This window comes from Corythoichthys intestinalis, chromosome 5 (assembly GCF_030265065.1).
Source record: "Corythoichthys intestinalis isolate RoL2023-P3 chromosome 5, ASM3026506v1, whole genome shotgun sequence".
NCBI classification, from domain to species: domain Eukaryota; kingdom Metazoa; phylum Chordata; class Actinopteri; order Syngnathiformes; family Syngnathidae; genus Corythoichthys; species Corythoichthys intestinalis.
In genome coordinates, this window is record NC_080399.1 from 4720714 (window position 1) to 4733507 (window position 12794).

The 12794-nt window shown below is 37.2% G+C and overlaps 1 protein-coding gene across 3 annotated transcripts in view; it reads right to left on the minus strand.

Annotated features, from left to right (window-relative positions):
- The window catches only part of frmd4a (FERM domain containing 4A), a 362265-nt gene extending 350083 nt beyond the window's left edge, over positions 1-12182 (minus strand). The window contains exons 1-2 of one of the 3 annotated variants that reach the window (XM_057835972.1): positions 11943-12182; positions 11749-11861 (exon numbers count right to left, since the gene is read on the minus strand). Coding sequence is in view for 1 of the 3 variants with exons in the window: in XM_057835968.1 (XP_057691951.1) it covers positions 208-252 (45 nt within the window). In the remaining 2 variants the exon portion in view is untranslated. Of the gene's footprint in view, positions 1-207; positions 857-11748 lie in introns of those variants that run through there. The other 2 variants (XM_057835971.1, XM_057835968.1) reach the window with 2 other exon arrangements.
- Positions 12183-12794: the final 612 nt, after the last annotated feature.

Consider the following 12794-nt stretch of genomic DNA (forward strand, 5'->3'; position numbering starts at 1 on the left):
GCATTTTAAGAACACAGTCCACGCTGGACTACCATGTGGAAAAAAGCGAGACAAAAGCTTGACTTTTTACAAGTCTGGAACATCCTCTGCACCTTTCACATTGGGAAGTTGGATGATAGTAAAGAGGAGGAGCGTGTGCCAATTTTTTCCAGCAGGCTGAACTGATACAAGGTGTAGAAAAGCCGCAACAATACTGCCGAGACTCACCATGAGCAAACAGACTGCCGATTCCGGCATGAGCTGGACAGCCATGATCCGATTCTTCTCGCCGTTAATTTCCTTTAACGAGAACCTTCTTTGCTCCTTCCTCTCGATCTCCGCTCTCAAGTACTGATGAAGAGACCGGTCTTCACACTTGGGCTCTCGCCTCCTCTTCCTCCCCCTTCCTCCTCCTTCTGTCAGTCAGCGAATGCCGCAGACAGCCTCCGATTGCAAAGCCAGTCTCCTGAGAGTCTGAGGCTCACTGCGACTCTTCGCCAGGAAGCGATTTGTCCTCCTCTTTCTCCCACAGCACACGCAAAGAGCTCCTAACTTTTTTTTTTCTCACTTTTTATATTATCCCCTCCTACCTCCTTCAAAGATCCTCCAAAACTATTCCCTCTTTCTTATTTCTGTCTGCCCCGCGTTGGTTTCTCCTCACCTCTGAGCACAAAGCACATCCAGGCATGCACGTGGCTTTCTGATATGAAATATCTCCTCCTACTACTCTTCCTTCCTGGTTCTTTGTGGCGGGAAAAAAAAATGGACGCTTGGATGCTCACCTCTCTAGACGCAGGAGAAAGATGGTGACAGAGGTCCGCGGCGTGCTGAGGATAAATGATACCGAAGGCAGAAACGAGAGAGAGGGAGGGAAAGAGAGAGAGGCTGCATGGGGTAGCGGTAACTAACACTGTGCAGTGATGGGAAGCATTTTCACTGCACTCCACTTCACAACGCCAAAGCATACTCTAAAAGCAATTAAAGAGTTTTTCTTAAGGCAAAGAAGTACAACCTCAAGCAAAAAGTATGGAATCACCAGTCTAAGATGAGCACTCACTCAGACATTTCATCATCTAGAACAAACTCAGATAAAAAGCTTGAAAAAATAATGAATTAGTTCAAAAGTGCAACTCTTTAGCATTTAGAAATACTAAGAGTAATGAATAAAAAACATCGTGGTGGTCAGTAAATGTTACATTTATAGAGCAAATGCAGGGAAATATATATGGAATCACTCCATTCTGAGGAAAAAAATATGGACTCATGAGACACAAACAAAGAAATAACAAACATCACCTTGTCAAGACTCAAGAATCTGCATTGGACAAGTTGTCAAAAGTCAAGAATCTGCATTGGACAAGGTGATGATGCTGGAACTTTGATTTGGTACTGTTCCAGTGAGATTTACAAAGATGACTGCCTGAAGAAAACAACAAAATTCCCTCAGTCCTTGATGATATGGGGCTGCATTTCAGGCAAAGGCACTGGGGAGATGGCTGTGGTTAAATCTTCAATAAATGCCCAAGTTTGAATTGAAATTTGAGACCGTTTTCTTATCCCTTCAATTGAAAAGATGTCAGTCATTTTTCAAGATGACAATGCATCATGCAACAGGGCTAAAACTGTTACTTGGAGAAAGACTCATCCAGTCAATGTCATGGCCTGCAAATAGCCCAGATATCAACACTATTGAAAACCTGTGGTGGAAATTGAAAAAAAAAAAAATGTCTACAGCAAGGCTCCAACCTGCAAGGATGATCTGGCGACTGCAATAAAAGAGTGTTGTCACCAAATTGATGAAGAATACTCATCAAGTCCATGCCTCAGAGACTGCAAGCTGTCATAAAAGCCAGAGGTGATGCTACGAAATACGAGAGATATGTTTTGATTGTTATTTCTTTGTTTGTTTCTCATGATTCCATATTTTTTTTCCTCAGAATGGAGTGATACACTGAGATGTCTTTACAGAGCAAGTGACTATATCCCCCTTTCAGACTTAGGCTAGGTTCAGACTGCAGGTCTTAATGCACGAATCAGTTTTTTTGTGTTTTTCTGACTCGAGTGAGGCATTAACTTGTAGTGGTGTCAACAATAATCGAAGCGGCGATGCATCCCGCTGCGAGGCATGGACGATTCGATGCGGGCAACAAGCCGAATCGATTCAGCGCATTTTAAAATATATAAGTACGTTCCAAAATCTTCCCTGCGCAATTCTGGTGATGCAACGGATTTGGTTTCCCCATTTTTATTATTATTCTCATGTTTCATTTTTTACACACGCATAACTCTGGTCAAGTTTCCCACCAACCTCGTAGAAGCCAAAATGTCTCCAGATGTCTGCTTTCGATGTCTTAGGTGCATCAATAATCAAGATCTCTTAGAGATCTTGTGCCCAAAATGTTAAGCATTCACGTTCGGGTCGGGTCGGGCCGCCACACCGACTAATAAATTATTAAAAAAAAAAAAAAGGGATAAAACCGAGAGCAGGCTCTCTGTATTGTGCACGCACATGAACGCCGTGGCACCGCCCGCTTTTTCTTCTTCTCCTCCCACTGTGGCGCCTGCGATTTCTTACGAAAGACACTTTTATTTATGCACACAAAGGCAACACAAATGTGATCCTTTTGAATCTTCTCCTCTGTGTGTTTGCAAAACCGCATTTAAATATTTTTTTTTTTTTTTATATTAAACTTTCCCGGCGTTATTTCGTTGTGTAAATGCTTTTATGATGATCATAAAAATATGTATACTATTTAAACATTAAGAAAACTTGTGTTTTTTTCCTGCCAACTCGAAGAAATGAAAATAAATTGCTGCTTCTGCATTTTTTCCCCGCGTCACTCCAAAAAAAAAAAAAAAAAAAAATTTCGGGTTTTTTCGGGCTGGGCCTGCAAATCTAGTTAATTGATTCGGCCGGGTCGGGCTTCAATACCAGCGGGCCGTGTCGGGTCGGGCTGGATTTTTTTTAGGCCCGATCTAACCTTTATTGCAGATATATAGTGGGTTAGGTCTACATTTTACTTTTGTTCTACATTGCAATTTAGTTGATGTTTTGTTTGCAACTGAACTGATCCCTGGATTGATATTGCTATAAAGATGCTGCTGCACTACAATATTTTCTTTGTCATTTTCTTTAATATTTACTTGAATATTTTTATTGATAGGTCGTTGTGACTAAAATACAGTGACTGTTATTATTGATTTTGCACATGAGTTCAGATGTTGCACTGTGTGAAAGGCTGCTACTGTGTGTAAAAAAAAAGAGAAAGCCCTGGTCTCATTCAAAGCACTAATTAAATGCTGTGATCTGTTTTTTATATATATATATATATATATATATATATATATATATATATATATATATATATATATAATATATGAAAGTATTTTCATTTGACTTCAACCAGGAGTGACACAAGAGCCAATAAAAAGTTGTTTAATGTCTGACCGCTTGTGTTGCCTCATGATTCACGAAAAATATGCTTTGCTTTAGAATTTTAATGCATCCCAGGCTTTAATGCATCGCGATGCATTGCCAAATCCAACCGAATCGAATCGTGGCCCTCCGAATCGTAATCGAATCGAATCGTGAGGGCAGTGCCGATGCACACCTCTATTAACTTGACAGTCTGAACGAGACAAGTCGCATGGAAGTGGACCATTTCAAATCCAATCTGGGTCACTTTCGTATGTGGTTTAAATCCGATCTGGACCACATTTATCAGAATGTTGCGGCGGTCTGAACTGTCATGTCTCCCAAATTGGAATTCATGCAGCAATTAGGTGATCAAAGAGCGAAAGAGACAGGGTGCCACAGTCGTGGTGCAGCTGTGTGTTAGCGCCTAGCTTGCCTTGAACACGGCTTTTTGGGGAAGGGTCGGGCTTGACAACAGTCATAAAAAAATAAAATGGGTTGAGGATAAGCCTGAGAATGCTCGGTTTTCTCTCTGCTCCATATGAGCAATATTTCAAGATTGATTATGCGGGCGAGAGTCTGGGCAAACTGTCCGTATGTGTGTATGTCATGCACGGACAGTGCGTGCATGCTATCGATCCATATGAACTTTTAATATATGACTAAACGGGGATTATTTGTGCCCTCTTTTTGGAAATAAAAATATGATCACCTCTGAATGACATTGAGCTAGCATGTTTGGTCATTTGTTTTGATGCTCCTGCGCATGCGGGTCACTTTCAGTGCATTTCGGACTGCTAATTAGTGCGCATGTGTGATACTTGAACAGGCTCAATGGACAAAGGCAGTCTGAATGGGGCATGCCAAAAAAACAGATATGACAAAAACTCGGATTTGTGCATTAATTATGAATGCATAAAAAAATACAAACAAACAGACAAACAATAACTTACAACCTTATGCTGGTCTTAACAGGGAGCAGCTGGATTCAGCCACTTTACATGAGTTAAATCATATTCACTGTTGCCAATGAAAGGCAGTGTATCCACCCAAATCAATCAAACTAAATGCAAACACTTTCAAAATAAACCATTGCAACACCATTGTAATTAAATGAATACTCAAAGCAAGCAAGCAGTTGAATGAGTGTAGTGCTGCAACGATTAATCGATTAATTAGTTAATTAAATAATTAGTTAATTAATTTAGTTTGATTGATTTGGGTGGATACACTGCCCTCTAGTGGCAACAGTGAATATGACATAACTCATGTAACATGGCTGAATCCAGCTGCTCCCTGTTAAGACCAACATAAGGTAAGCTTTTGTTTGAGCAAATAGTTATTCTAAAAATTTTTTAAAAAGTTAGCATTTTATAGCATTTAAGCTAGCCTATTTTTGCTATGCAAGTTAGCCAATTTTTCTTTTGTTGTACTTAGATCCTCATTTATTTACCTTTTTTAATACCATTTGAAGCTCAGCTCAGGTATTTTCATTTATTTTTAAATGAATGTGCAATTGAAGAAACACTCGGGAATTTTATTTTGTATTCGCATTTAATGTCTTTTGAAAGTGTGATCTCAGCAAGCCTTTGTTTTACATCACCTGAAATTTATTCTGCAATGTATTAAAATTCCTAATCCGATCACTCGATTATTCGAACTAACAAGTTGATGGATTAATCAATTACAAAAATAATCAATTGCTGCAGCCCTACATGAGAGTCCAATGAAGGGTTTAAATTGTTCCAAACACTGCTAAAACTACACTGAAGAACTACTTTTTCCCAACAAAAAATCTTAAAATTTATCATGTTGAATCCCGTGACGTGGTCCACAGTCACCTGTGCGTGATTTGGATTCTTCAGACAAGGTCTGTGACGTGAATAATTCATACAACCGTGTCTGCACTCATGAACACACATGAGAGGCACACACCAAACGCGGGGGTTGGGGGGGGGGGGTGACGACAATGTGATGAACGAGGGTAATCATCCCGGCGATGAGTGCTGTTGTTCCGTTTGTCTAAACACACGATAAAATCAGGAAGAAGTGACGGCTAGCTTTTGAAATATGCACCTCTTGAATTAAACATGAGCAATAATAGCTTCAAGCATGACAAACTGAGGAGTCGCTTTTATCACTTACAAGTCGTGCATGATATGCAAGAAACAAATCTATCGTGATATGGTGTATTTTATATTACAATATCGACATGCTGCAATACATTTGTAATTATTTTGTGAAAAATTATACAAGGATGACACACACAGACTGAGAGACAGTTTCTTTCCAAGAGCTCAACTCTACTGAAATGTCACTGTCATTGCACTGCTAATGCCACAACATTGTCACATGCATCTCATTAACTCATTCACTCCCTGCCATTTTCATCGAAGCAAGGCCCTTCGCTCCCGGCCGTTTTACTGGATTTTGACTGATGTTGCAAGGCCCACTGAAAATTCTGTTCTATTGCTATATAAACTTTGCCTGGCGCAGCCAGACTATTCTCCTTGTATTTTTCAAACACTGTGAGAAATAGTCGGGGACCCAGCCCATTAACGGTCTCTCGAGCAAGGTACAAAATCAATCGTCCAATCAGATTCGTTCATTTGCGTGACGTGTTCTTATCGAGTAACGTCACTTTTGCGCGCCGAAAGTCGTGTCTACACACAGATGGCGAACGGGAGAGCCGAGAATATGTTCCAATCCAATTAAATTACCAAAAACTAGGGCTGTCAAACGATTAAAATTTTTAATCGAGTTAATTACAGGTTAAAAATTAATTAATCGTAATTAATCGCAATTAATCGCAATTCAAACCATCTATAAAATATGCCATATTTTTCAGTAAATTATTGTTGGAATGGAAAGATAAGACACAAGATGGATATATACATTCAACATACGGTACATAAGGACTGTATTTGTTTATTATAACAATAAATCAACAAGATGGCATTAACATTATTAACATTCTCTTAAAGCGATCCATGGGTGGAAAGACTTGTAGTTCTTAAAAGAAAAATGTTAGTACAAGTTATAGAAATTTTATATTAAAACCCCTCTTAATGTTTTCGTTTTAATAAAATTTGTAAAATTTTCAATCATAAAATAAACTAGTAGCCCGCCATTGTTGATCTCAGTAATTACTTACACAATGCTCATGGGTGCTGAAGCCTATAAAATCAGTCGCACCCAAGCGCCAGCAGAGGGTGGTGGCAATTCTCCATAAAACACAATTAACAAGTGAGCATTTCACTGTACCTTCATTTAAATGTGTCCGAGCGGGGCATCTGCGTTAATTGCGTCAAATATTTTAACGTGATCAATTAAAAAAATTAATTAACGCCCGTTAACGCGATAATTTTGACAGCCCTACCAAAAATACATCGACACAAGTCATTGACAACGGTCAACATGGCTCGCGCTAGCCATGTTGAATAAACTTCTCCATTCTCCGCTCACGCTAATTACTTGTCGCTTTAACAACGTCTCGTATGCCCGTCGCTGATTGGTCCACTCCGCTGTCTGTTTGCTGTGGCTTGCTCCGCCCTCGGAATTTTTCATTGAAAAAGTTTTCTTTCATTGAAGCAATCCTTTTTGTGTTTGGGCCATATTATGGATAGGACATTTGTGTCTAACTCATTCAATCAATCAAAAAAAAAAAAAAAAGTTGCTTCAAATCCCCAAAAAATGTTCAATCAAAGAAAAAAAATCATTTGAAAAATAAAATTGCCCTTCCCAAATTTTTTTGGGGGGGATAATTATATGCAAAGCAAATGACCGTCTAAGGTGCTCGTCACATGATCTGTTTGAAAAATAATTTCGACCCATTCTAAAAATATATCTTTTTGTTCATTTCATTCATTTTTGTTGCAGTTTTACTGCTTTACAACTTTTATGTATATAGGAAAGTCAATTTCATGCAATGACACTTTTCCCCCCCTTTAAAATCCGCTGATGCATTTACAAAATAAAAGTGTGACTTTTGAAGAAAAACACAAAATTGTCTGGGTGACCCCAAACTTTTGAACGGTAGTGTATATCCTCATATAGGACAGCAGTACATACCTGTACAAATGATCAAGCAATTATCAGATCAACCAGAAGCAACCAAACATTATCAACAAGCTTTTTTAAAGCCAAAAAACAAATTTGGTTCATGTTTAATGGAACCCCGAAAGAGTAAAAAATTACATAAATAAATACAAACTTTTGAAATCAATACCATTTTTGATAAATAACAGGCAAACTGTGTAATACAGCCCTTAAATTGTAAAATACGGTAATATTATCAAGATTTCACAAGATATAAAGTGTTTTTCCCAAAGCATATACTGTTCCTTGATTCATTATTTAGTTCATACAGTGGGGCAAATAAGTATTTAGTCAACCACTAATTGTGCAAGTTCTCCCACTTGAAAATATTAGAGAGGCCTGTAATTGTCAACATGGGTAAACCTCAACCATGAGAAACAGAATGTGGGAAAAAAAACAGAAAATCACATTGTTTGATTTTTAAAGAATATAATGTATTTGCAAATCATGGTGGAAAATAAGTATTTGGTCAATACCAAAAGTTCATCTCAATACTTTGTTATGTACCCTTTGTTGGCAATAACAGAGACCAAACGTTTTCTGTAACTCTTCACAAGCTTTTCACACACTGCTACTGGTATTTTGGCCCATTCCTCCATGCAGATCTCCTCTAGAGCAGTGATGTTTTGGGGCTGTCGTTGGGCAACACGGACTTTCAACTCCCTCCACAGATTTTCTATGGGGTTGAGATCTGGAGGCTAGGCCACACATTCTCCCAGTCCTCTTCTGGATCATTCAAATGCCCTCTAGCGAACCGCAGACGGGCCTGGACGTGTACTGGCTTCAGGGGGACATGTCTGGCAGTGCAGGATTTGAGTCCCTGGCGGCGCATTGTGTTACTGATAGTAGCCTTTGTTACTGCGGTCCCACCACTCTGTAGGTCATTCACTAGGTCCCCCCGTGTGGTTCTGGGATTTTTGCTCACGGTTCTTGTTATCATTTTGACGCCACGGGGTGAGATCTTGCATGGAGCCCCAGATCGAGGGAGATTATCAGTGGTCTTGTATGTCTTCCGTTTTGTAATAATTTCTCCCACAGTTGATTTCTTTAGACCGAGCGTTTTACCTATTGCAGATTCAGTCTTCCAAGCCTGGTGCAGGTCTACAATTTTGTCTCTGATGTCCTTCGATAGCTCTTTGGTCTTGGCCATAGTGGAGTTTGGAGTGTGACTGATTGAGATTGTGGACAGGTATCTTTTATACCGATAATGAGTTAAAACTAGGGCTACCAAACGGTTAAAATTTTTAATCGAGTTAATCACAGCTTAAAAATTAATTAATCGTAATTAATCGCAATTCAAACCATCTATAAAGTATGCCATATTTTTCTGTAAATTATTGTTGGAATGGAAAGATAAGACACAAGACGGATATATACGTACATTCAACATACGGTACATAAGTACTGTATTTGTTTATTATAACAATAAATCAACAAGATGGCATTAACTATCATTCTGTTAAAGCGATCCATAGATAGAAAGACTTTTAGTTCTTAAAAGATGAATGTTAGTACAAGTTATAGAAATTTTATATTAAAACCCCTCTTAATGTTTTCGTTTGAATAAAATTTGTAAAATTTTCAAACAAAAAATAAACTAGTAGCTCGCCATTGTTGATGTCAATAATTACACAATGCTCATAGAATCAGTCGCACCAAAGCGCCAGCAGAGGGAGACAAAAAAACACAAGTAACAAGTGAACATGAGACTGTGCCGTCATTTTAATCTGTTTGAGCGGGGCATGTGCATTAATTGCGTCAAATATTTTAACGTGATTAATTTAAAAAATTAATTACTGCCCATTAACGCGATAATTTTGACAGCCCTAGTTAAAAGAGGTATCATTTATACAGGTAACGAGTGGAGCCTCGTTAGACCTCGTTAGAAGAAGTTAGACCTCTTTGACAGCCAGATATCTTGCTTGTTTGTATGTGACCAAATACTTATTTTCCACTCTAATTTGGAATGTGATTTTCTGTTGTTGTTTTTTTTCCACATTCTGTCTCTTAAGGTTGACGTTTACCCATGTTGACAATTACAGGCCTCTCTAATCTGTTCAAGTAGGAGAACTTGCACAATTGTTGGATGACTAAATACTTATTTGCCCCACCGTATGTTTGGCGTTTGGAGTGTGACTGACTGAGATTGTGGACAGGTGTCTCTTATACCGATATTGAGTTAAAACTAGGGCTGTCAAACGATTAAAATTTTTAATCGAGTTAATCACAGCTTAAAAATTAATTAATCGTAATTAATCCCAATTCAAACCATCTATAAAATATGCCATATTTTTCTTTAAATTATTGTTGGAATGGAAAGATAAGACACAAGACAGATATAAACATTCAACATACTGTACATAAGTACTGTATTTGTTTATTATAACAATAAATCAACAAGATGGCATTAGCTAACATTCTGACCAAATACTTATTTTCCACTCTAATTTGGAAATAAATTCTTTAAAAATCAAACAATGTGATTTTCAGTTTTTTTTTTTTCCCACATTCTGTCTTTCGTGGTTGAGGTTTACCCATGTTGACAATTACAGGCCTCTCTAATCTTTTCAAGTAGGAGAACTTGCACAATTTGGTGTTGACTAAATACTTATTTCCCCCACTGTATATATTATATATTTTTTGCAACATATATCCTCATATAGGACAGCAGTACTCACCGGTATCAACGATCAAGCAATTATCAGATCATTAAGAAACAATCAAACATCATTAACAAGCTTTTTTAAAGCCAAAAAACAACTTTGATTCAGGTTTTTATGGAACCCCAAAAGAGTCAAAATGGAATAAATAAAAACAACATTTTGAAAAATTTTGATTTTTATAAATAACATACAAATTGTGTAATATAAAAGTTAAAAAGCGTTTTTCACAAAGTAAATATTGTTCCCTGATTTATTATTTAGTTCATATTAGAGCTGAAACGAATACTCGAGCAACTCGAGTTTAAAAACTGATCCGAGTAATTTTATTCACCTCGAGGAATCGTTTAATTTTGCCAGCTCTAAGCATCATGTTTTGCCCGGACTACATTTTAAGGCGGGACAACGCGCTGACGTCACGTGCGTAGAGGAAGAAGCCATTAAAAAAAAAAAAAAAAAAAAAACTTACTGCAGCCGACAGCCGCTACAAACTACGCCGACGTTGCTAAAAACTACGCCCGCATGATGATAGTGTGGTAGCAGGTAGTGTCCGATGCGTCTCATAGATATCGCATGCATTTAGGACTAGATGCGAAATGACCGACTTTTATTAAAACAGCCGCCATCTTAAAGCAGTACACTTCTCAGCGCTCATAGATAAAATTAACGTTACTTTCACTCGCTAACATAACGTTATCCCTGCGGAGGGCTAGGTTTCTATTCATTATGACTACTGTCGATGCGTGGCTAACTCTTACATACAGGCTTTATTTAATCTGTGAAAACAGCTCTGTAGAGTGATTAGGGTGTAAAATAAAAACTCAATAATGCTAACTGTCAATTTGAGCTCAGTAGTCATTGCTGGATAAAACACCAAGTAGCACTGGTGCCAAATGTGCTTCAATACAGCACAACATTTATTTTGAATACTGCAAAAACTCAAAATCCTATCATGACTTACAGTTTAGAATAACTTAAAACTTAACTAGAACTTATAGCTTGACACAAGTGGAAATTCAATTGAAACACGTGGGAAAAACACCTAACTTTAAAGTGATGTGTGTTATCAAGCGTAATTACATTTTAGGTAAGAAATATATATATTTCTTATAAGATCTAAAGGTTTTTAGAGTGAAAGCAGTGACTTAGTCCTTTTTTTTTTTTTTTTTAAGTCACATTTGAGACGCAATTGTTGGCTGTTTTCAACAATGTACATCGAAAATAAAGTCATTGATTGACTGAAAATGGTTCAATATTAGATGAAATGTCTTGTTTTCTCATCTATATTTATAATTGCTCTTTACCTAAAAAAAAAAAAAAAAAAAAAGTTTTATCCGATTACTCGATTAATCGATAAAATTTTCAGTCGATTACTCGATTACTAAAATATCCGATAGCTGCAGCCCTAGTTCATATATATGTTCAGTCCCCATTAGCACTTTCACAAGAACTCAGACATATTAGCATCCCAAAATATTATCCAATGATTCATAAAATATTGAAAAATCTTCTCTTTTGAGTCGCAATAACAACCATGTGAAAAATAACACCTTTTAAATTCAACAATTAGCGAACTGAAGTGAAAAGATGCTGTACCTCAGTTCAACAGGCGATGGTACTGCTGAGCAACACTTTTTATTTGGAGGGTTCGGCGTCAGGATTCGATCCACTTGGACCCACATGCTTGTTTGTCATATGCTATCTCGTCACTATAATAGAGAAACATAATTACAATATTGAAAAAATGTCACTCAATACTTGAGCAGGCTACAGGTGGCTCATTTCCTCACCTCATTATATCGATCCGTCGAACAGCAGGAGGCTAACGTTACATTATTGTTTATTTTTAGCACGTCTTTACTTTTTTATCACCATATGGTTACTTACACAGTTCAGTTTGGTAGTTTTGCTCACCTGGTCGTAGCGGTAATTCAGATAAAATTGTCGAAATATTTGATACAAGTTTTTTTTTTTTTTTTTTTGTTATCATTATTTGTTTGGTTTATTTTTTTTCCACAACTGCAAAGGACCCCTAAAGCTGTCTCGAGTGCCTGTATGAAATGTTTTAAAACTCACCGACCTAGACGGCAATTTAGAAAATAAACTGCAAATCAAAATATTAAGCAATCATTTTAATACTATACAATTAAAAAAAAAACAAAAAAAACTGAGTGTTGTTGGTGGCCATATTTAGATAATCAGAGTTTTTATCTGTATTTCTTCATTAAAATAAAATGTTTTTTATTAACATTTAATAAATCTATCATTTTATTTATTAGTAAAAATAAGGCTGGCGAGTTAACTCAATGTTAACTCACCTCTTAATCAACACAGTAAATTATTTCAAATTCACATTAACTGCTTGTGAGTTAATATAATAAATATATGAACATCACATATCATATATCTCTGTAATCGACTTTTTTTTATGTGAAAGTAACTTTGTTTTAGAGGTGCAACGATTAATTGACAACTAATCGATTAGCAAAATAATCAACAGCTATTTTGATAGCAAATTAATCGTCTAGGACAGGGGTCCCCAAACTACGGCCCGCGGGCCGGATACGGCCCGCCTCCACATTTGGTCCGGCCCCCTGAACAATTTTTTTTTTTTTTTTTCAACAGTGTTATTTATTTCCTGG